Below are 24027 nucleotides of genomic sequence, written 5' to 3'. Positions count from 1 at the left end.
CTAAGCTATCTTACTATGAGTAATTCTATATTTCTATTGCGATTGGCTCAGAGGCCATTGGCCAACCAATTGTCTGTATTATAGGGACACGTGTCCTGTCCTCCCAGCAGGGTAGAATGAATCTCTTGGTGAACACCATGTGTTTATGCGACATCCAAACCATCCATCATTAGCCAATTCTAGGAGATAAAAGTCCAAGAATTATGCTGATCCAAAACTCAAATTGACCACACCAAAGGCAAAAGTGGGAACATAAACGTCCACCGTTGAAATCTTCCATAGCCCACTGTGATGTTTAAATAATATCCAACACCTTCATAAGGCAAGTACATGGATGATGAAGGAAAAACCAAATAGCAGATTCTTCCAAGACTTGGGTTGGTCCTAGGAAGAATCAATGGTGATGTGCATCCATTCTCATTGTTCCCTCTGGTGTACCCTTCTTTGAGTTTTTAATGGGGCGTGATTTTTGATTTACCTCCTAAAATGGGTTGTATCAGGCGATGGACGTATTGGATTCACATAAATATCATGGGGCCCATAGAAATCTATGTTGCTCATACTGGGAGGAGAAGACACTTGTCACTGTAATACCGCGAATCGCTCGACAATCGCCTCTCGTGAATTGCTATAGCATTACTCTCTTCTTCTTCTTCTTCTTTTTTTTAAACCTATATTAACTTTAAATCTCTGCCAATTTGAGCGCTCGGATTGATCAAGGACCCTCCCTAACATGCAAGCACGTATGAGTCCTGCTACCGAATGCCCATTGTCAATTTCAGCTTCGATCTCCGACGGGGATTGGACACTGACAGGTTGAGTAGCGATACTCGCTACTGAAGTGACATCACCAACTTCTGTGGGCCCCACCATGATGTATGTTTTGTCACCTAAAGACATCGTCCTGCACACCTTCAATTTTCAGTCAATTAGGCTATCAATTGATTCAATGCCTTTATTCATGAAAATCATCAACATTCCTATGAGCCCCTCCAACTGTGACAAACGCCAGTAGTAGACTTCCACATTCTTTAGCAACAAGCTTCACAACATCTCGTACATCTGAAACAAGTGGGAACCTGTAGTCACATTCTCAGTGCCCGATCATGGACCGACACCATCATCAAGTGAAAAATGTCTTTATCAGGACTGAGATTACCAATGTAAGGATCAAGCTAATTATAATATAAAAGGATGAATTGAGAAACAATTCAGCTAAGGTACCTAGCAGGCTAACACAGTCCTACTAAATCAATTATTAATTTCAAATAGACTCAACACTATCATGTACTTATTCTTGGCATTTGAGCAAATCATTGAAATGGAATCATCGGCCAGTCACAAAAAAAAAATTTTGTCGGCTCGCTCTTTCCATCTGCATCTTTGCTTTTCCATTCAGCTTCTTTGACAGTTGTGAAGCATTCTGTATACTTCCTCTGCAAGTCCATGCAAATTAAATTAGTAAGTCTTAGAGTAGAGCTCCATTGTAATGGTCAGAAACACATCCATGGTTGACTCTGAGCTTCAATGCAAGGTGGTTGTCGACTCTATATCAATTAGTACTCCATTCATGAGTATATCTGATGGCTTCATCATGAGAGCCAGTGTTATCTTCATTGGTACTATGAAGAAGCAAGTGGGATTAAACTCATCCATGCTCTCTTGAATATACGAAGAAAGTACCCCATTAGATGTTTTCCTTAACAGCAACCTTCATTCAGGACTTGCATTCAAAATACATACATACATGTATACAAACATATGTGAACGTACACACAGACACACACACCTTGATTCGACGAGAGCAGGAGTGTATCCCCCGATGAAGCATCAAAACCGATTTTGATGATGCAACCTACTTTTATTGCTGCAATGAAAACTCCCTCGAGATTGTGAAGAATGACACATCGAGTGGACCCATTTGCTTATATGGATTTCAAAACCTCACCCAAAACAAGCCCCCATTGAGTCCAGTGGGTGCCCCCCTGTATCATTAAATTAAATTTAAAATAAAAAATAAAAAACAGCTTCAAATGTTAGAATCATGGTTGCCCTTGCTCTCATTTTAGGCTGATTTTGATACCCAACCATAAAGTGACAAAAAAGCACGCACCTGACAGAAAACTGAATATGGATCTCTTAATGGGCCATCGCATGAGAGCTCACTCGTGCTCCCATCAATGAAGGTTCCATGAGCAAACACCACCTACTTGATTACATATAACAACATCACTCATATGAGCTGACTTTTTTAATAGTCAACAGTAACTTCATAAAAACAAAAAAGTAGAGAATAATTTCAACTCATCAGCTGAATTTAGAAGCCTTTTTAGTTTTTTATTGTGCTCATCTTTTTTGCAGTTCTTGGTCAAAACTCTCAACCAAAGCTCATCACTGATATGACTTTTGAAGCACTTCACAATAAGATTTCTATCATGCTGATCTTTTATGCAGCTCTGAATCAAAATCCCCCACCAATGGCTTTAAAGTGATAAGGTGAAAAGTGAGGCCTAGAAGTCTAGAAGACAACTTGAAATTTTACTTGCATTTACCAGTGCACATGTTCAAAAATAGAAAAACCAGGAAAAACACATTACAAAAAGAAGAAAGAATTTAAATAAATAAATAAAACATGGATTAAGGAAGTATTTACAATACCATGACAAACAAGATTAGGGGTCACAAGGCTATAAAAGAACAGCTGGTGTGAACCAAGTCATATGAGTCTTCCACTCGTTAAAATAACTAAAGACTGTCAAAATTGTGCATATATTTTTTTCTCAGCAGATTTACACCAATTTTTTTATTTTTTTTAATTTTGAAAGGTGAAGATTTTATTCAGCAAAGAAAACAGCAAACACAAGAAAAACCCAGATAAAAACAAACACACAAACTAGAATACAACACTCCAGCCCCATGACTGGAAAGAACCGCTAGAAGATCACGGAGCCCAGTCCCTAAACAGACCCAAGAGCGGCTGACCCCCAGCCAATACAAGGTTACGGAAGCAGCAATTATTTCTTTCCAACCAAATCGCCCAAAGGACCTCAAGGAAAATAATATGCCCCCTTTTCCCACCTAGAGAGCCACCATCTTCCATGTGCCAAGAGTGGAAAAGCTCGGTGATTATGGCTAGCATCGCCTAGGAGACGTTGGCCATCTGAAGAACATAGCACCAAATCTCCGACATAAAGGAACAATGCAGGAAAATATGATCAACACTCTCTTCATGCTGGAGACAAAGAAGACGTGCATTTGGGAGGATCATTCCCCTTCTTCTCAAATTATCAACAGTGAGAACGCGATCTCTACCAACCAGTCACGCGAACACTGAAACTTTAAGAGGGGCACCAAAAGACTACACACCGCCCGTGTGGTGAGCCTCTCCCAAATCAGCAAGCCTCGCTAGGGAGAGGTAGAGAGAACGTGCCAAGACCAGTGCAAAGAATCTTCAACCATGGCAGAGGGGAAGATACCCTGTAAGCAAGATGGGAAGGAGGTAAGTTCCTGGAACTCATCATCCAAAAGATTTCTCCTTAGAGGTGGAACCCGAACACCCTCCTCACCCACTCCCGAAAAACACTCAACTGCCGAAAAATCTTTCACTGAACTTAGGGCCGCTAAAGACAGAAAGGATGAACTGAAAGGTGACAAACCACACCAAAAGTTGTCCCAAAATCTGATTCTCGTTCTGTTCCCTAAAGCAAACCTAAGATTTGGAAAGATTTTCAGAGCTAATTTCACGATCCCTTTCCAGATAAAAGAAGTCCGATAAAGGGAAGAGGGCTTTGTCCACCACTGGTAGGGGGACAACCCATATTTAGCCACCAGGATTGATCTCCAAAGACAGGAAGACTCGACTCCAAACCTCCACACCCATTTCCCCAAAAGAGCCTTGTTTACCAAGTCAAGACATCTAATACCAGCCCCTCCCTCCGTATAGGGGGTGCAAACCTCCTTCCAATTCAAAAGGGGAAACCTTCTAGACAAGGAACCCCCTTGCCACAGGAACTCTCTGCAGAGTCTATCAATCTGATCAATGACAGATTTAGGGCAGTGAAAAAGGAACAAATAGTATTGAGGCAGATTAGAAAGAGTCCTCGATTAAGGTAATTCTGCCCCCTATGGAGAGCAGCTTACTCTTCCAAGGGGACATCTTTCTTTCCATATGTTCAAGGATTTTATCCCAAATGAACAGAGGATGTTTACCCACACAAAGGGGGTGGCCCAACTATGTGGTTAGGAGGGATCCCACACCACATCCAAAAGACTCCACCAAGAAGGCAGTTCCATCTTTTGATATGTTGATGTTGAAGAACTCACTTTTTGAAACATTTACCTTAAAGCCTAAAACAACTTGAAACCAACAAACAGCCATACTCAGGAAATCAATCATGTAATCTTTAACATTGCAAAAAATCAGCAAATCATCAGCAAATTGAAGGTGGCCAATGTGATGAGGAAATTTTCCACCCTAAAGGCCTGGAAAAGACCCACCTCTCGACCTCTAGAGAGCATGTGGCTAAAAGCTTCCGAAACCAAAGGAAGAATTTGGCATGGAGACAAAGGATCCCCTTGCCTCAGTCCTCGAGAAGACTGAAAGAAACCAAAGGAAGCCTCATTGATAAGCACCAAGAATTTGGCATAGGAGAGGCAAGACTTAATCCAGGCTCTCCATTTCTCCCCAAAGCCCATACGAACAAGCACATAATCCAGGCTCTCCATTTCTCTTCAAAGCCCATACCACCAAGCAAATAATCCAAAAAGGACCAATCTACATGATCGTATGCCTTCTCTAGGTCCAGCTTGCACATAATGCCAGGACTTCCCTATCTAGAACAGGAATCCAGACATTCGTGAGCAACGAGCACACTGTCCAGAATCTATCTACCAAAAACAATAGCACTCTAGAAAGGAGAAACAAAGACCTTATATGGGTTGCTAATTAAGCAAATAGGTATGAAATCCCTCAACTTCTCTGCCCCTTCCAATTTAGGAATAAGAGCAATAAAGGTGCATCCCAATTCTAAGGGGAAACGATTATAAACAAAGAAGCCATCAACAAAATCACAAGATCATCCCTAACCAACTCCCAGAACGACTGGAAAAATGCTAAGGTATATCCATCAAGGCCTGGCGCCTTCTCTCTCCCCAGCTCTTGAACAGTGGCCTTAATTTCCTCCAGAGGGAATGGTTTTTCCAAAGATTCGGCATCCTCTAAAGATAAGCGATCGAAATGGAGATTATCTACTAGGGGGCGAGAAATACCTTCACTTGAAAACAATTGGGAATAGAAATGGATGATAGTATCACAAATTTTGTCTTTCTCTGAGATTCTCTCACCATCAACAACCAGAGAAGAGACACAGTTAGTCAGCACCCGGGCGTTGGCTATGCCATGGAAGAACTTAGCATTCCTGTCACCTTCTTTTAGCCAAACAGTCCGGGACCGCTGAAGCCACTTTATCTCTTCTTCCTTGAGACATGAGAGTATTCCAGGGAAAGCTTAGCTCGATTCGACTTCTCTTCATCTGATAGAGGGCATTCCTTCTTGAAATCCAAAGCCTAGATTAGATCACCACACACTCACAACCCCCACGATCAAGATACACCAAAATTTTATTAAGAAAAGAACAATAAGCTGGTCCATTAATTTCTTCTCAATAGGCACTTCCTGAGCTAAGCTCTCCAGCTAACTTTATCCTTCAAAAGAGATACTTCACCCAATGATAAAATGCAAGAAGATACACTGGGCAACCAAGAAATTCGACTGGTAAAGCAGCTGTGGTTAAATAAAAATAAAATAAAATAAAAAATTGCAATGCATTTCTTGCATACAGTTCTTGAATGTGCAAGGGTAAAAAGGCAACACAACAGAAATAAAATGGTCCACTAGAGAAATCATTTAAAGTTGTTTCCAATTGGGGCATACACCTTGCCCTTAATGGAGCTTATACAGCCAAGGTCTTATGAGGCTTGCATCTCAGGAGCAGATAATGTAATAACATATATGATTCTCAATCAAGGAAAATAAACACGAATAGGACTCGAGAATGTCCAAACCTCTGATGCATATCCAGGAGATGAACCTGCAATTGGTTTGATAAAAGAACCTACTGGGCAGCTTCGTTGCACAGCCTCACAAAAAGTTAGTAGACGCTCTCGGCTTCGGAGCTGCACTGCCTGAAATAAACCATAGCAATTGAGACTCATACATGCTAGCTGCTTCTATTAGCACTCCCAAACACAGTTCCAAGTCTCGGACTCTATTCAGAAATTAGTCTTTCGAGTTCTGATTTAACATTCATATCCTTAACCAACCTGACTCCAAATGGCTGGGACAAAGCTATGATGATGATGCTGATGATGGTGAACCTTGCCAAAACAAATCCACCTAAGTTTCGAGTGAATCAATGAGTTTCTGAACATTGCTCCCAATTGCCACATGGTCATCATACTTCACAAACTGACTTATCTAATGCCATCAACTAACATGGTCCGACCAAAAAACAGGTATTTTGCAATGCACTAACATTATATAAATAAATAAACATTACACAAATACACATTATTTTTTACCACAGATAAACTACGAGCTCCTGATGTATCACAAAGTGACTATTGAGCTGATGCAGCCACATGTATGAATGGGATCCATTGGTTTATTGACCTAGCCCATTTATCTCATGATCCCATGGTGGATGGTGGATGGCCCAAACTCTTCCATATTGGAAGATCCTAGCCATCCAATATCTGCCCCTTTTTTTTTCCTAACAGTCTGTTTCATAGGTTAGAAGACCTAGAACTGCACTGGTTAAAAGAAGTGAGTTGCTAGTTGGAACACATGAAGGCTCTAACATGGCAAGGGGAAAGCCGAGGTGGAGGTTGTAAGAAAGGACTTGATTACTTATGGTCTAGCTGAAATTATGGCCCTTCATAGAGTGGGATGGCGGAAAAGGATTAATGTACCTAACCCCAAATAATGATGATGATCTGTTTTGTAAGCCAGTGACCAAAGGGTGAGAACTTTTCAGCAAGATTTCTACAAAAACCTTCATCCATGGTTGAGGCCATTAGCTCAATGGTCTGAATCAGAGAAATAAGGGCCCCACTTGTAATGGCTAGCAAAACAAGGTATTGTTCAAGTCTTAGATTTCTCTTTTCATACTAGGCAGGTCCATCGGCATCAAACTCTCATGAAGGCCCCACATATTTGTAGAATAGAGAAGCATGCTTGTAACATAAAGTTACAACAAACCTGCACTGTATCATGACGAGGAACTCGAGGGAGTGGCTGCACCATATATCCCTTGGATGCCATGACTTCTGCAATCAGAAAGCTTCCCTGATAACAGGAAAGGAAAACAAGGTCACTTCCAGGTATAGAGGTTCAATTGGTTTCTACTAGTAACATGCAGAATGCAATCACCTTAATTGCTTCTCCAACCATTTGGGGTGAAAGGAACAAACCCTGGAAAAATGCCCGCATTATATCACCAGGGGTTGATCCACAGTCCACTCCTAGGCCTGGTGCAGAGAGACGGGCCGCTGCTGCTCTCACCCATTTTTTCTTCCCTGCAACATATCCACCACAGGGTGCAATGGTTCCACCTGGATTTTTTATCAAGCTTCCAGCAATTAAATCTGCACCCTGCCAAACATTACTAGGATTCTGTTATGCTTTTCATTTGAGGCAAGGGCAGATGGTTTTCTCATCATAGCTGCATGGATGGCAGTACAAAAGTGTAATTTTGTTGAGACCAATAGTGTTATTGCACATACATAGTGGAAAAGAAAGGGGGAAAAAAGAGTTTCTTATGAAACCAGCCAGTCAAATACTTGGTGTGAATCCACGCTTTTTCTTTATAGGTAAGCTGGGCTTGAACACAAGCACGACATTGAAGTGAGGAGCATCTTCCATGGAGCTATGAGCTCAATGCCTAAAAATAATCCATGTTTTTGCTTCTTCTTTTTCTTTTTCTTTTTTTTTTTTTTTTGAAAGATGCTGAGATTTATAATCCATGTTTTTTTTTTTGCTATAAAAGATTTAACTAGAATTCCAATAGTTGTTTATTTTTTCATTATGTGGGGGGGGGGGGGGGCACAGTCAGTGCCATTTCTCACAATGCCTGAAACATTCTTTGTTTGTTTTTTTTTTTTCTTCTAACTATAATCCCATCACATACCACCATTGGAGGCTCCACACTTTCCACAAATTCACCGTAGCAATTATCCACCATGACCATGCAATCTGGATTTTGCATCTGCAAAAATACATACATCAAGCTGTTGAGAGTTCTAGTAAAGGCATGCAATAACAATCTTGAAGTTAATTTTCGGTCTCGTGAGTGAAGGCATCTAATCTGACGCTATGGATACATGTGAGTGGATGTAATCAGTGCCTGTGAATCAGTGGGAATGAATGAAACCATGAAAGAGGCCACTTATGAGAACTATAGTTTAAGAACTCGGTTGATCATTTGCAAAACTAGCCGAACAAACTCGGCAAACTCAGCTTGTCCGACATATGGACAATGCTGAAGTGTAATACTATACTCCATTTTCTTTATATTTATAATTTATAACCAAATAAAAGCAAAAGGAGAGTGTTCAAAGAAAAAATCCTGCTTTTTTCTCAATGTGAATCAAGTCAATCAACTCAATAAAGTTTTAAATATTAGAATAATTATATGGAGAAGCACAATCCACTAATGGGAAGTGTCAGTGAGCATTTCTTGATTATATACATTGTTCCAAATATCGGCGATATTATCAGTATTGCCAACTCAGTGACACCAATAACATTATAGCACTGGTAGTATCAAAAATTCCAAGTATCAGTGTCATGTTGACGATATACTGCAAAGTATCACCAATGTATTGAACTTGCGCTAACGACCGCTTTAGTCCAAGTGGGAATTGGTCAAAGTGCCCTAGAGGAGGGTGAATAGGACTTTATAAAAATTTTATGATGATTTAAAATCCTATTGACATAATCCTGATTTAACAAACTTCTATCAAGATGGCCCCAATTTAACTTCAATGGCTTCCAAGCCAAATAGAAGATCCAATCATAAGACTATTCAGAATTTAAACAGTATGCAGGCTTAGTCTATGAGGAATGAAAGATATGATTGTGTGTGGGGGGGATGTGATTCTTATCAGTTCTAAATAATCATGTGAGCATGCTTTATGAGAACATTCAAAGTAAACATAAATAGTAAGGCGAAAATATCAATCCCAAACACAGTCGTTTATAGTGGTTCGGCTACGTGCCTACTCCACTTCCGGCGGACGCACTCAACCCTTGAGTGTACCGGATCTCACTAAAGGAGGTTTCAAATTAGGTTTACCTCAAACCAGTACAACCTACACAAGGCTGACTCTAGGACCTACACAAGGTACCTAACATGTCTCCACGAGACACAAGTTTATGCCCCACATAGGAGCAAGGGTCAACACACAACACTCAAGTTTTATGCCCTACACAAGAGCAAAGGATCCACAAGGAACCTAGGGTTTTAGGCCATACAGGCCAAGGATCCACACAAGGAACATAGAATTTTAGGCCACACAGGCCAAGGATCCACACAAGGAACCTAAAGTTTATACTCCCCAAGAGCAAGGGTCAACACACAGCACCCACACGTATTCTCCCGTCGGAGGCCTCCTATGACGATTTGAAAGGGGTGAGAATCACCTGTGACCCAATCGTACACAAAGGAATGATCAGCAGGGTCTCTGGACTCTGTTGACTTACAGATAAGTAGATAAGACCCATTAAGCACGTTAATGAAGATCTCCTCCTTTAATGATGAAGAATCTTCAGTTCCCTATAACCGCAACACTGATAATGCTCCAATGTATGATGACGGGTTGGGTCAAGGTTATGTTGGAATCCTACTCTATTAAATGTTTTCTTATTTTAGAGACGGAGTGATTCCAAGAATTCAAGCATTCAAGGTATCACAGCTCAATGATTTGCCATTAAGGTGGTAGTTGGATGATCCTTGAATGTGGAAGTTCATTCCCCAATCTACTCCATTGAATATCAATGATGAATTGATGAGGGTGGATTGTAGGATGAACTCCCATGAGAAAAAGAGCTTAGGGTAAATAGTATGCACAACTCTCTCAAGGCTCTCTCTATTTTTCTCACTCCAGCAACCAATAGCAAGCTCTCCTTAAATAGCAAAGAGATCCAACGGTAATAAAATAGTTAGATTTTTGACAGAGTTCGATAGCATCGAACGTATACTTTCGAAGACATCGAGGGACAGATCGACGAAATGAACTCTTCTGACAATTACAGTTGAATATCTTATACACAGATCGATCATATCGAATATACTTCAATGACATTGGATTTCGAACTCCGATTTCATCGTTTGATTTCTCGACAATGAAAATCAAGAGAGCAAGCTAGACATGAGACAGCTGGCTTCGATATTATCGATCCTTCCACGATGTCATCGAATTTCAAATGTTGATGATATCGATACCTAGTTCGATTCATCGATCTTCCATAGAAGATTTTCCTGTAAGCTTGTTGGGCATTCTATTGTCCGAATTCGATGAATACGACCTAGATTCGATATGATCGATATTTGAATGTCAATTGTATCGAGGGAGTCTCGATTCCTCGAATCATTTAAAGAGGATTTACCTGAAAGCTTGCTGGACAGGATTGGACCGAATTCGATAACATCGAAGCTCCACCGATATCATCAGCGTTTGAATTCCGAGGATATCGAGCTTCTCTTCGAGTCATCAAAAAATGCATGATTTTCCTTAGAAGCTTGCTGGTCACAAACAGGCCAGAATTCGATTATATCGAGCCGTCTCGATGATATCGAAATTTGAATGCCAATGATATCGAATGTTCTATTGATTCATCGATAATTTAGTCCAGAGATCTAGATGGTCGCTGGACACACAAGGTCCCTATTTCAATGATATCGATTTCATTTCGAGGACATCGATAACTGGTGTCCGATCTTATCGAGGTGACGTCGAAATATCAACAAAAGCTGAAAACTTAGAAATTTTCCTGATTTGCAAAATAGTTTTCATACTTTGATCATATGTGGTTCTATCCTATTTAAGGGTTTTTATATACCTGGATGTTTTGGGACATAGGATGTAAGGCTAAGTTTACCTTTAACGAGTTCGGGGCACACATCCAGTTAAGGCAGACGCTTGAATGATCTTCCTATGGGGCTCACTTGACTTGCTGACTCAACACTCACGCTAATTAACAAACCAGGGCACTTTCATGTATCACGATATTTTTTACTGTATAAATTCTAAATAGCACTTATATTGCCAATGTATCAGCACTCTCATCGATAACATCGCCAACGTATTGATATCGTCGAAAATCTATGTATTTAAAAAATTGCATTTCAATTTTTTTAGTGAATGCATGGTTATATAATGAAATGCATGTATGTGTATATGCATGCATGCATAGACGGATGGATTGATCATGGATGCATGTATTTATGTATGCATGATTGGATGGACGGATGGATGCATGCATACGTGTATGTGTGTATGCATGCACGTATGGATGGATCATGCATGTGTGTATATATGTATGTGTCAATGTATGTATGTACGTATGCATGCATGGATGGAAGGATCGATCATGCAAATGTGTTGTATGTATGTATGAGCATGCATGCATGGATAGATGGTTGGATGGATGGATGGATCCACCATTTTCCCAATGTTTCTGTAACATTTCCAGAGTTAGCAACACATGCTTTTAGGCCCCCATTAAAGGGAAACTTATTATGCATGCATCTTTCTTGCTATTATTTTATTCTTAAATATGCAAATATGTGAATTTTAGCATTTGCTGAAATATCAGTAAGAAATCCCACCATTTCCCCCATGTTTTCTCAATGCCTACCCAATGTTTTAAATAGCTTAAACTGATTCTTAATCTTGACACATTATTTTTCATTCAATATGTGATTGCTAAGAGTGATGGTGAGAACGGACACTGTCCAGTTTAAAGTACATGAGAGGACTTGCCTTAATAATCTTTATAGCCCTTCCAATTTCCTCCACACTTAAACTGCGGCGCCATGAATAACCGCATGACCGCTGTATGAGAGCACATTTTGTTTGGGGTCTCAAAGCAACAGCAAGTTCATCCCAGTCCAGACCCCCATCTTCTGCAAGCTGAAGCATGAACAATCTCAGAATAATGGCAGCTAGAAATCAAGATAAACTTTACCAGTGTGAATAGTTTACCGGAACTTCGCGATATATAACTCCAAAGACCTTAAGAGATCCACATCTGCCAGAGTCTCTAATGCCGATAACCTCTTCTAAGGTGTCATACGGAGCACCAGCAACAGCTAGAAGCTGATAACTAAATCAGCATAAACCAATTCTAGAATAAAATGACCTAGAAAGGATTACATAACTACAGCCACATTGTTTTCATTAATGGTCATGTGGATAGTTAACGGAATAGCTCACCTCATCCCCTGGCCTGAGGAAAGCAAATAAAGCACAAGTAATGGCATGTGTGCCAGAGAAAAACTGCAGCACAATGGTAAGAAATAAGTAAGCACAAGAACTATTATTCTCTGGATAGATAATGAAACCTATAACATTATAGCTTTTAAAACCTGTGCACGAACTATAGCTGATTCTGCCCCAACAATTTCTGCAAAAGCTGTGTCCAAAGCTTCGCGTCCACCAGCTTCATCATGACCATAGCCAGTGCATCCAGCGAAATGCTGCAAAATGAATTTGTGATTGCTACCATTAGCAAAATAATTGACTGGAACTCATTTCTTAGGACTTCTGATCAAGACCATTGAATCAACATAAAGCATGATTAGGAATAGGGCAGCCAAGAAACTTAGATTATGAATCTGAAGGAAAATTAAAGATGGAAATAATTAATAGAAAAGAAAATTAAAGACTATTTTTTTCCTTGCTTGGCAAATTAACAATGCATCAAACCCAAGGTTTTTTTTTTATATATAAAAAAGGGAGCTCTATGGGCACTCAAGGGAAAATCTGTGTTGACTTGAAACTCAATTGAGTACTTGCAATTTTTGTGTTTAAAAAGCTCATCTATGTACTTCCAGGATGGTGGATGGAGCACTAGGAACTCCCCCATGTACAAAAGCTTTGACTATTTAGAAAGGGGTGTGCTTTCTGTCAAGGCAAAGTTCTTGGAGAACTTGGGCTTCTCCCTTGGTAATGGTGAGAAAATTCAATTATTGGAAGATGTATGGTTGAAGATTGCTCCCTGCAGGTGGACTTCCTGCGAATGACTCCATTATCTACGGGAACAGATATCAAGGTCGCGAGATGCTTTTCTTATATGGGTCTATACCATGCCAAGGAGCTCTTCTTCATGATGAGGTTGAAGAGTTTGTAGCATTGTGAAACCACATCCAACAATGTTGCCCGATTGGCATAAGGATACAACTAGTATGTTCTTAGTATGGTCCTTCTATTCTGTCTTATACAGGTCATTGAGGGGCAGTGAGGAGAGGAAGGCCAGATATGTGTGATCTTCTAGTGCCCTCGCAGCTTTTGGATGGCTGGTTGGCAAGGAGAGAGTCCTAATGGTGGATGATCTTCAATAGCAATCAATGGTGATCCCGAATGTTTGCATCATGTGCTTGGCAAATGCAGAGTCAGTGAATCACCTCTTTTTCCATTGCCCCTTCGCAAACTGCGTGTGGAATGGAATTCTAAGAAGCTTCAGTATGGTTTGGGTCATGCCAAGGTAAGTGGGTGGTGACCTTCTCTTGGTGTGGCACTGGGTGGATTTGCGGAAGCAGCCTAGGGGATTTTGGAGGCTTGGCCTATTTGCCGTGCAATTTGGGAAGAGATGAATGGAAGATGTTTTTGAAATGAGAACCGTACAAGGGAAATGATTCTTAGTAGGGTTTTGTTGTTTTTAGTAGAATGGGCCTGTTGCATAGATGGGTTGAAAGTTTGTTCTTCGCTTTTCTGGTGTGTTTTTTCTTCGGCTTGGCTTGTAGTTGGTGCACTCTCTCAGTGCTCTTTTATAAATTCTTTGTTACTGCTCAAAGAAAAAGAAAAAAAAAAAATCATTGCCTGGTTCAAGATTTTAAGTTCTCTAAGAACCCAATTTTGTTTATGAGTACACTAGTAAGTATCGCAAGTGATAGATCACATACTTGAGTTTTAGAAACCAGAATGCCCCTATGCGTCAACCAGACCTGTATCAGATTAGTACATCAACTCAAAGAGTGTATCTTCATTAACTTGAACACGATCCATTTTACGAAATCAAGATGCCTCAAACCTGTGTAGGCCACCAACATTCAAATACATGCTCAGACAACAAAGAGCATACTGTATCCACCCAAGCAGACATCTTTTGAAAGCACTCTGAACCCCATCGAACAAAGGCTTCACATGGTTATATTCAATTCCTTCAACATGCAAGCATCAATCATTACGCATTAAAAAACAAGGTTCAAAATACCGTTTGAAAATGTCATATTGCCATTTGAGTCTATTGCCATACATACACATATTATATGCGGTGTTTGCGTTGTCAGCAAGAAGTCGATAATATCACCGATAATATCAATGTCGTCGGCATTGCAACGCTGAAACCCACTTATTTCGTATCTCTTCCAAATATCGGTGATTTTTCGATGACATTTTAATGCAAGGGCATTTTCACACTGGGCTCAAGTGGAGTCGCCTGTTGGATGCAGGGGCACACTCGGGGTGGGTGACCCATGCGATTTGGGGCCCATGGGGGAGGTCTCGTGTTCGAGACTCTTTACTAGGGGTGAGTAATGCGCATTTCACACCGGGCTCGAGTGGGGTAGCCTGTGGGATGCGGGGACACACTCGGGGTGGACGACCCATGTGATTTGGGGCCCATGAAGGGGGTTCGGCCGAGGTCCTAACCCATACGATGTGGGGTCTGGGCTATAAGATAAAGGGATTAATTCGCCATACTCTAACAGTTCGAGCTTTTAGAGCAAGTGGTTAATTGTCCTGCATCAAATTAGTATCAGAGCGGAAAGTCTCGTGTTCAAGACTCTTCACCGGGGGTGATTAATGCAGGGGCATTTTCACACTGGGCTCGAGTGGAGTCGCCTGTTGGATGCAGGGGCACACTCGGGGTGGGTAACCCATGCGATTTGGGGCCCATGGGGGAGGTCTCGTGTTCGAGACTCTTTACTAGGGGTGAGTAATGCGCATTTCACACCGGGCTCGAGTGGGGTAGCCCGTGGGATGCGGGGACACACTCGGGGTAGACGACCCATGTGATTTGGGGCCCATGAAGAGGGTTCGGCCGAGGTCCTAACCCATACGATATGGGGCCTGGGCTATAAGATAAAGGGATTAATTCGCCATACTCTAACGGTTCGAGCTTTTAGAGCAAGTGGTTAATTGTCCTGCATCACATTTTCATTTTCGCGATAAATTCGTTGTAGGTACCTACCCCTGTCACGGGCTATACCATACACCAACAACCCATTTCGATGATAAAAAGACCGATGTTATTGGGAATGTGAGGGAGTGTGTAAATACGTTAAAAAATTATAAAAATAAGAGGAAAAAACTTTCAAATCCGTGTAAAAGAGAATTTTGGTACCTGTACAAGAGGATTACCTTATCGAAAGTAGCATTTGGTAGGGCCAACTGATCAATTGACAACGGTGTGTCATTCTTCCGTAAGTGCGAAAAAAACTACAATTTCCCTTCTTTTTTTTCTACGAATAGATGATAGATTTGAAAAAGGAAAAACAATTTTGGCGAAGAATCTTTGAAGATTGCTGCTCGTTTTTCTTTTTTTTCTTTTTCTTTTTTTGAGATTTTGAGAGCATTTGAGGGTTTTGAGGCTTCCAGAAGGATTGGAACACTCTTTCTGTTTTCCCCAAATGGCTTCTGAAGCCCTTACAGGATGACTTAAAGTGTGAATGTAACCCTTTTTAGGGCATGAGCCGAAAAATGAGTCAGATCCACATTTCAAGTGGACCACACTAAAGAAAACTATGGTGATTGAACGCTTACCATTAAAAACTTCTTAGGGCCCATTGTAATGTTTATTTGCCATCTAACAAGTTGTTAGGTCACATATATCTGGATGAAGGGAAAACACAAATATCAACTTGATCGAAACTTTTGTGGGCCCCAAGAAGTATTTAATAGTAGTCATTCAATGACCACTATTTCGCGTGGTGTGGTCCACCTTAGATTTGGATCTGCCTCATTTTCTGGCTCATGTCCTAAAATGATCTACCAAAATGAATGAACAGTATTGATATAACGTGTTTCATTGAGGTGGCCCCACGATCAGGGTCCCACCCAACTCATTGGTTAGCGTCCTCAGGCGAATTACGTGCGAAAGCCTTTTAGACAAACTTCTAGCCACAGGAAGCTAGGTGGGAGTGGGACCCACCGTGATGTTTGTGAGAAATCCACCCCGTCCATCTATTTTTCAGATCATGTTGGGACATGGACCCAAAAATGAGGCAAATCCAAAACTCAAGTAGGCCGCACAATAGGAAACAGTGGGTAGGGAAATGCTTGCCGTTGAAACCTCCTTAGGGTCCACCGTTATCTTTATATGCCATCCATACCATCCATAAGGTCATTCCTATTGGGATAAACTGAAAACACAAAAATATAAACTTGATCCAAAACTTTTGTGGCCTCATGAATGTTCAACGATGAAGACTCAATTCTCATTGTTTCCTATCATGCGGCCCACTTGAGTTTCGGATATGCCTCATTTTTTGGCTCATTTCTTTACATGATATGGCAAAATGGATGGACGGAGTAGATTATCGCGGGCCCCACCTATCTTCACATCGCACACAGTTCTTGTCAAAGGCTTTGACAGGCAATCCACGTCGATTTGGGAAGCGGATTAGGTGAGACCCTAGCCTCACCAAAGACAGTGTGACCTTTACCATGGGGCCTACTTTGATGTATGTATTCTGTATACACACCGTCCATCCATTTTTCCAAATCATTTAGGGCATGATCCCAAAAAATGAAGAAGATGCAAATCTCAAGTGGACCATACTCTAGGAAATTGTGCTGATTGAACACCCTACCATTAAAAACTTCTTAGGGCACACCTTAATGTTCTTGTAGTGTTTATTTGCCATTCAATTTGTTGATAAGGTCACATAAGCCTGGATGAAGGGAAGATCCAAAAAATTTTGTGGCGCATTAATGGTCAATCACCACTGTTTCCTATGGTATGGTCCACCTGATAATTGGATCTGCTTCATTTTTTGGATAATGCAAAATGATCTCGAAAAATGGATGGACGGTTTGGATGCATAATACATAAATCAAGACAGGCCCCACGGTAAGAGTCACACTGTCTTGGGTGAGGCCAGGGTCTCACCTAATCCGCTCCCGTCGATTTGAGCACGACTTCACTATGACCCCATAATCAAGGATGTGGGTGGGACCCTGACTATAGGGCCCACCTCCATGTATCCATTGTATATCCATGTTGTCCATTTATTTTGCAAGTTTATTTTGGGCCATTTTCCAAAAAATGAAGCAGATAAAAATTTCAAGGGGACCACACAACAAGAAATAGTGGTCATTGAACACTCACCATTAAAAACTTCCTAGGGTCCACCGTAATGTTTATTGCCCATCCAACCTGTTGATAAGGTCGCACAGACCTAGATGAAAAGAAAAAAAAAAAAAAAAACAAATAACAGCCAAGGTATCCCGTATCGGTATCGGTTGACGTAACGGTGCCCACCGATACCGATACGGATATGGGGGTGTATCGGCGATACGGGGGCATAAAAGCTCGTAAAGATGCAAATTTATTTTTTTTTGCCAAAAAAATATGAAAAAATATGGATTAAATCCGGAATATTCTAAGCATTCCAAATATGCATTCATTTATAAATTAGAACATGTTTATGGTGGTGTAACGGTCCACTCTTTGGTGAGAAGTTGTATCGGACTATCTGATGAATTTATGAACCAGACAACTTGGTATTGGCTATAGATATTTTATATTTAATTATCTAACTATATAATATCAATATGAATTAATTAGAATGAATCTAATACTAAAATATTTCATATTTGTAGTTATTGGTGTATTACATACCTTGTGACTTGTGTACATTTTATTTCAACATACAATCTAGGGACTTTTATGTCCAATTATATAATTCATCTATCTAACAAATTAATATAATTTTTCCCAATAAATCTTAAGAAAAAAATTGAAATTATATTCAAGTAAATAGCGTTGTCGATTTAGAGCTGATTTGGTGGACCATTTGATGCCCCAAATCAACGTTAAATTCATGCAATTTATTAGCACTTATCTCACTAATGGATTGGTGGATATTTATTGAACACTGATGAATGAAAAATATCAAATGATCCTATTTCAAAAAAACAAGTGTTTGCAAATTAACGGTGAAAATCATTTAAATAATTTAATTTTGGAATTGTGACATGACAACAATAGTGTCATAATTTAATTTATTAATTTTGAGTTAATGTATGCCTCATGGACAATTTTTACAGCCATGTACATAGGGCCCACCACGATGTATGTATTGTATATCCATGCTGCCCATCCTTTTTGCCAACTCATTTTAGGGCATGGTCCAAAAAATGAGGCAAATCCAAATCTTTGGTGGACCACGCAATAGGGTTTGAATTCCCACAATTAAAACTTTTATTATTATTATTATCATATTTTTTTTTATTTTTAAGCTGCGACTTTTGTTTTCCTTGATCTAAGTCCATGCAACCTTATTAGTAGTTTCGATGGTAAATAAACATTACAGTGGGCCATAGTAAGTTTTTAATAGTGGGCATTCAATCCTATTGTGCAGTCTACTTGAGATCTGGATCTGCATTATTTTAGGGACCATGCCTTGAAATGATTAGGAAAAATTGATGGGTAGCATAGATACATAATACAACACATAAATCAAGGTGGGTCACATACACTAAAACAATGCAAGTGCACAATGGGCATTCAAGGTCTGGATCTGCATCATTTTAGGGACCATGCCTTGAAATGATCAAGAAAAACTGATGGGTGGCATGGATATATAATACAACACATAAATCAAGGTGGGCCACATGCACTAAAACAATACAAGTGCACAGTGGGCCTTCAATCCTATTGTGCGGTCCACTTGAGATCTAGATCTGCTTCATTTTAGGGACCATACCTTGAAATGATCATGAAAAACTGATGGGTGGCATGGATATATATAATACAATACATAAATCAAGGTGGGCCACGTGCACTAAAACAGTGCAAGTGCACTAAGCGGCGTGCGCCGCAAAAAAGGTGTGTGGCTGTTTTATAGCCACGCCACCCGTTCATTTGTTCGAGACCAAGAGAGAGGGAGAGAGAAATGAGAGGGAAAAAGAAAAAATGACAGGGAAAGAAAGGGAAAATGAGAAAGAGGAAGAAAACGGAGGGAAAGAAAGAGAAAATGAGAGAGAAGGAGAAAACGAGAAAAGAAGGAGAAGGAGAAAACGAGGGGTGTGGGGGGCACAGCCGCAGCCCGAGAAGAAGGAGGAGGAGGAGGAGGAGAAGGAATGACAGGTTTTTTTTTTTTTTTTTCTTTTTTTCCTATTTTCTTTAGGCCCGTAACAGCCGTTATGGCCCGTAATGACCGTTACGGTCACAGAATCGGGGGGGGAGGGGGGGGGGGGTTCGGCCTCGTATCGAGTAACAGCCTGGGCCGTTACCGTTACATATCGGCCGATACGGCCATATCGTTATGGATACGGGACACCCTCATAACAGCTTAATCCAAAACTTTTGCTGCCTACAAAAGGTTTTTAATGGTCAATAATCACTATTTCCCGTGGTGTGGTCCACCTGAAATTTTTATCTGCTTCATTTTTATGACTAGGGCCTAAAATAAGCTGGCAAAATAGATGAACGGCATGGATAACCAAATACATAAATAGAGGTGGGCCCTACAAGCAGAGGACGAGTATCAGAGATATATAAGAGAGTTCCTCCATTGGAAGAAGCAGAGGCACGGTTTTGAATGTCGGTATCGGTCGGTGTATCTGCCTAGTGAAAAAATGATACGATACGGCGTCGCGTATTGGTATCAATGTCGTATCGGCCTGTATCAGTCAGAATTTATTTTCTAAAGCAAAAAAATTAAAAAAAAAAAAAAAATTAAGAAATTTTAAGAAATTTTAAGAAATTAAAAATTAAAAATATTTTAAAAAAGGAAAAAATGAGACATCCAAGAATCTTATCTTCTTCTTTTTTGTGTTTTAACCATGCATTTAATAATGTATTGGACCATTCTTTGATGAGAATGTTGTCTGTAGATTTGACTTGTTAAAGATCAACTAAATAGGACCGAATTGAACACAAATCAAGCATAATTTGGTGAACTAGGGCCCATTACATTAAAATAAAACAAAAAGAAGATGAAAATATAAAAAAGAAAGTAAAGGTTTACCCTTTCTTTCTGATTTTTCCCACAATGGTCCACTTCGCTTCGATTTATCAAATCTCATTCAAATCATTTGTTTTGATCCCAAAATAGGTCTAAATCTAGCCTTAAATGGGTTTTTTAACTTCTTCAATGGTTTTTTTTTTTAAATAAAAAATTAAAAAAGAAGAAGAAGAAGAAGAGGAGGAGACGAGTGAAATTTTGAAAAAAATAAAATAAAATCAAATTTGAGCTTTTATGGGTGCATCGGCTATATCGGCTCGTATCGGTGTCAATATGCCCTGTATCAGCCAATATGGGCTGATGCGGGTCAGTTTTCCTGTATCGTGTATCGTCTCATGCCGATACGGATACGATACAGCCATATCGGCCGATACGATACCAATATTCATATACATGAGAGGATGATGACTTGGGAACAGTACTACCAATATGTTGAGTAACAGTACTACTACACTCATGGTGTGCCGTAAAGGCCGTTACGGGGCCATAAAGGCTGTTACGTAAAGGTAACGGTGGCAACCATTACACGTTACGGGGTCATAATGACCGTAAAAGCCATTATGGAAAAAAAATTACCCGTAATTGTTGTTAACAGCACGTCACATCCCCTATAAAGGTCATAATAGCCCCGTAATGGTCTATTATGAGACATATATAGGTTTTTCATACTTTTTAATCAACATTACGGGGCAGATACAGGTTTTTCGGGGGTTTTTTCAATTTAAAAGAGAGAGAGAGAGAGAGACTGACTGTAATGGCCGTTACGGGGACATAACAGCCGTTATGCCCTGTATCGTAAAGGTAACGGTGGTGGCCGTAATGGTTACAGCCACCGTTACTGTTACAGAACACCTTGACTACACTAGACTGCAATGGGATCCGAATGATAACTATGAGTCACCTCATCACTCCATGCGGGGATGAAGGATGGCCAGAAAGGTGTGCCTTTTAAGTTCATTTACTTTTACATGTCTTAATTATTATATGCTAGCTGCATTTGTATTATATAAACTCGTTTTGGTTACCATTGGAGTGATTTCTTACGGCAGCTCATGCTTTTTGCAATTTTTTTATTCTTAAATATGAAAATATGTGTATTTAGGTATGTCTTGAAGTTTTACTGAAAAATTCCACCGCTTTCCCCATGCTTTCCACTTTTTCCCCACATTTCTGACTATTGATGATAACGATATTATTTCTTTATCTCCAACCAAAGAAACTTGTAGCGATACCGACACCTCGAACACTGATTATATGATACATGATAATGAAGTCCATTAAAATTTTCTTGGAAGGAACTAACAATGCATTCCGATACCACCAAATTTGCAATGAAATAGTCAGCAATACACACATATGGTACACTTCGATACTATGTCCACCTCACAACATGATTTTTTTTTTATATCACTGGACAAACCGAATACATTCCCAATAAGATACGATAGGTTCCAATATTTTCAGCCTTGCTTTAAACAACAACTGAGAATACTGTTTTTTTATAGAAAAAAAAAATTACAAAGTTAAGGGTGTGCTTGGTTGGTTGCTCCAAATACAATGAAACATCATGATATTTCCTGATTAATCGGTCTATTCAGTGCAAAGTATCACGAAATTTCATGATACATGGCAGAACCAAACACACCCTGAAGTAAATTGAAATATGCAATTTAACTTGAAATAGTAGATAAAACCCAAATGCAGTTCTGTTCTCACTTACATGAGATCCAACCCTAGCATTCTGGTAAGCTTTAAGAACACGAGTTGTATTCTTTGCCACCAAATTATCGATTGCTCTGAACTCTGAGTACAAAGAATCCACTGCTTCGGCGACCTGACTTACCACAAGTGAAAAATTAAAAAATACAGAATTTTCAGTTTCAGGTCATGATGTCGATAACAAGGAGATAAGCCCAGCCGTGAACTTGAAATTAGGGTTTCGAAAACAGATGGGTTTTCACTGCTTAAAATCTGCCACATAAAAATCTGCTTTTGATAAAATAAAGGTTGCAGTTTGGGATCGTAACAAAGATTAGGGTTAGGATTTTGACAACAAAAATGCAATTAGGATTTATCAGATTTGGGAGCTTTTGTTTTTTCCCCTCTTTTCTTACCTCTGGAACGAAGGGATGATGAGAAGAAATTGAGATTCGAGAGCTCGAACGCACTGAAATAGGACTCCTGCTAGCTCCTGAAGGGCGGGGGTGCGTAGGATAAGCAGTAATGGCACAGGATAAGACCCGCATTTTCAAGCGGGCGATGGTTTTGCAGGAAAGGAAAGGCCAGTTTTGGCGGGCAATGGTTCTCCTCCTGTGTTTGCACTAGAAATGCAAACGGCGGGTTGTCAATGGGCCGGGATGGACTGCCTTAACAAGGACCTGACCAGGTAGGCCCATTCAACAAGCATCTAGCCCAAGCCCTGACTGGCCCACTAGCCATATCCCATTCAACGGTTTTAAATCAGTATGACGAATCCCCGGCCCAGACATGGATCGGGTTTAGGTCAGCATTGCCAAAGAAAGACCCACCACGTTAAAATTCATTAAGCCCAGCCAACCGACCTGACTGATGGAGTTGTCCTAGGTCGGCTGGACCTGACTCATCTAACAATCATGGCTAGGAATTCTTTGGAGAATGGTCTTGTCCATCCACGAAGGATCCAATAAACCCATGGTTTTGGACAACTAAATCATAGGTCTGATAGTCCTCTATTTTATTGTTTCAATAAGGAGACATGTTAACAGCAGTGCAACTCTAGCAGGTTGGGTCTGGTCGAGTGTCAAACCCAAACCCAACCCGATCTCAAAAGGACCTAACCTGCAAACCCATCGACCCGAATTCAAAGACAAAGTGGGTAACCCAAACCCAAATACATGTGATTAATTCTCATCCCCACCCAAGGGTCCGTTTCAATGCACCCTCCGAAGGGCGCTTTGATGCTAAAAAAGCCCACTCGCCAAAAATCAATGGATTCAAGTCCTTGGGGCCATCTGGCTCAACCCATTCATGTGTAAGATGGCAATGGTTCATGAGGCTCCCCACTGTGTAGATTCCATGATTCAAAAATAAGGCAAATATGATCATCGTGGGCCGCTGGCATATGTCAAAAGAATTCGAGACATTGGTCTATTTTGCTTAATTTTTAATTTATTCTGTATGAGTGTGGCCCATCATGATGGTCGGATTGGGCTGTTTCTTGGATATGGCATCTCAATCGTAGATTAATTGAGACAGGCCAACTGAGTTTGGTGGGGTTTGGTTTTAAAGATCAGGACTGATTAATTGAGCCAGGTTTGTGTCGAGGTCATTGGCCGGTCGAGTTGGAATGGGGCTGGTCAGGGTCTGGCTAATAATAGGTTGTGGGGTAGAAGTATTATATATCATATCTGGCTGGTTTTGGGCCAACTGGCCATTTCAGTCATAAGCTCAATTCACCAGGACGTTATCAATGTTTCCCAAAAACTTTTCAATAACACATGAGATGACCCATCGTTAATTCGAACTGTTCATTAATTCGTAAAATTAAAGCAAGCCATGGTGCAAAAATTACACC

General features: G+C 40.3%; 1 protein-coding gene across 2 annotated transcripts; it reads right to left on the bottom strand.

Annotated features, from left to right (window-relative positions):
• Positions 1 to 1155: 1155 nt before the first annotated feature.
• Positions 1156 to 22777, bottom strand: LOC131233117 (uncharacterized). 2 transcript variants are annotated; one of them, XM_058229756.1, is made up of 13 exons: positions 22589 to 22777; positions 22195 to 22308; positions 12648 to 12758; positions 12496 to 12558; positions 12265 to 12378; positions 12043 to 12192; positions 8187 to 8264; positions 7430 to 7651; positions 7259 to 7345; positions 6064 to 6183; positions 2114 to 2206; positions 1790 to 1985; positions 1156 to 1436 (listed from the first exon to the last, which is right to left on the bottom strand). In XM_058229756.1, the coding sequence occupies exons 1-12, from the start codon at positions 22718 to 22720 to the stop codon at positions 1926 to 1928; spliced, it is 1344 nt and encodes a 447-aa protein (XP_058085739.1). In that variant the 5' UTR covers positions 22721 to 22777; the 3' UTR covers positions 1156 to 1436; positions 1790 to 1925. The 2 variants fall into 2 exon arrangements, with proteins under 2 accessions (XP_058085739.1, XP_058085812.1); XM_058229829.1 differs by lacking the exons at positions 1156 to 1436; positions 1790 to 1985; positions 2114 to 2206 and adding an exon at positions 2708 to 3477.
• Between the last annotated feature and the right edge of the window lie 1250 nt (positions 22778 to 24027).

The sequence above is a fragment of the Magnolia sinica genome, chromosome 1 (assembly GCF_029962835.1).
Source record: "Magnolia sinica isolate HGM2019 chromosome 1, MsV1, whole genome shotgun sequence".
NCBI lineage: Eukaryota > Viridiplantae > Streptophyta > Magnoliopsida > Magnoliales > Magnoliaceae > Magnolia > Magnolia sinica.
This window is presented reverse-complemented; position numbering and strand designations above follow the sequence as displayed.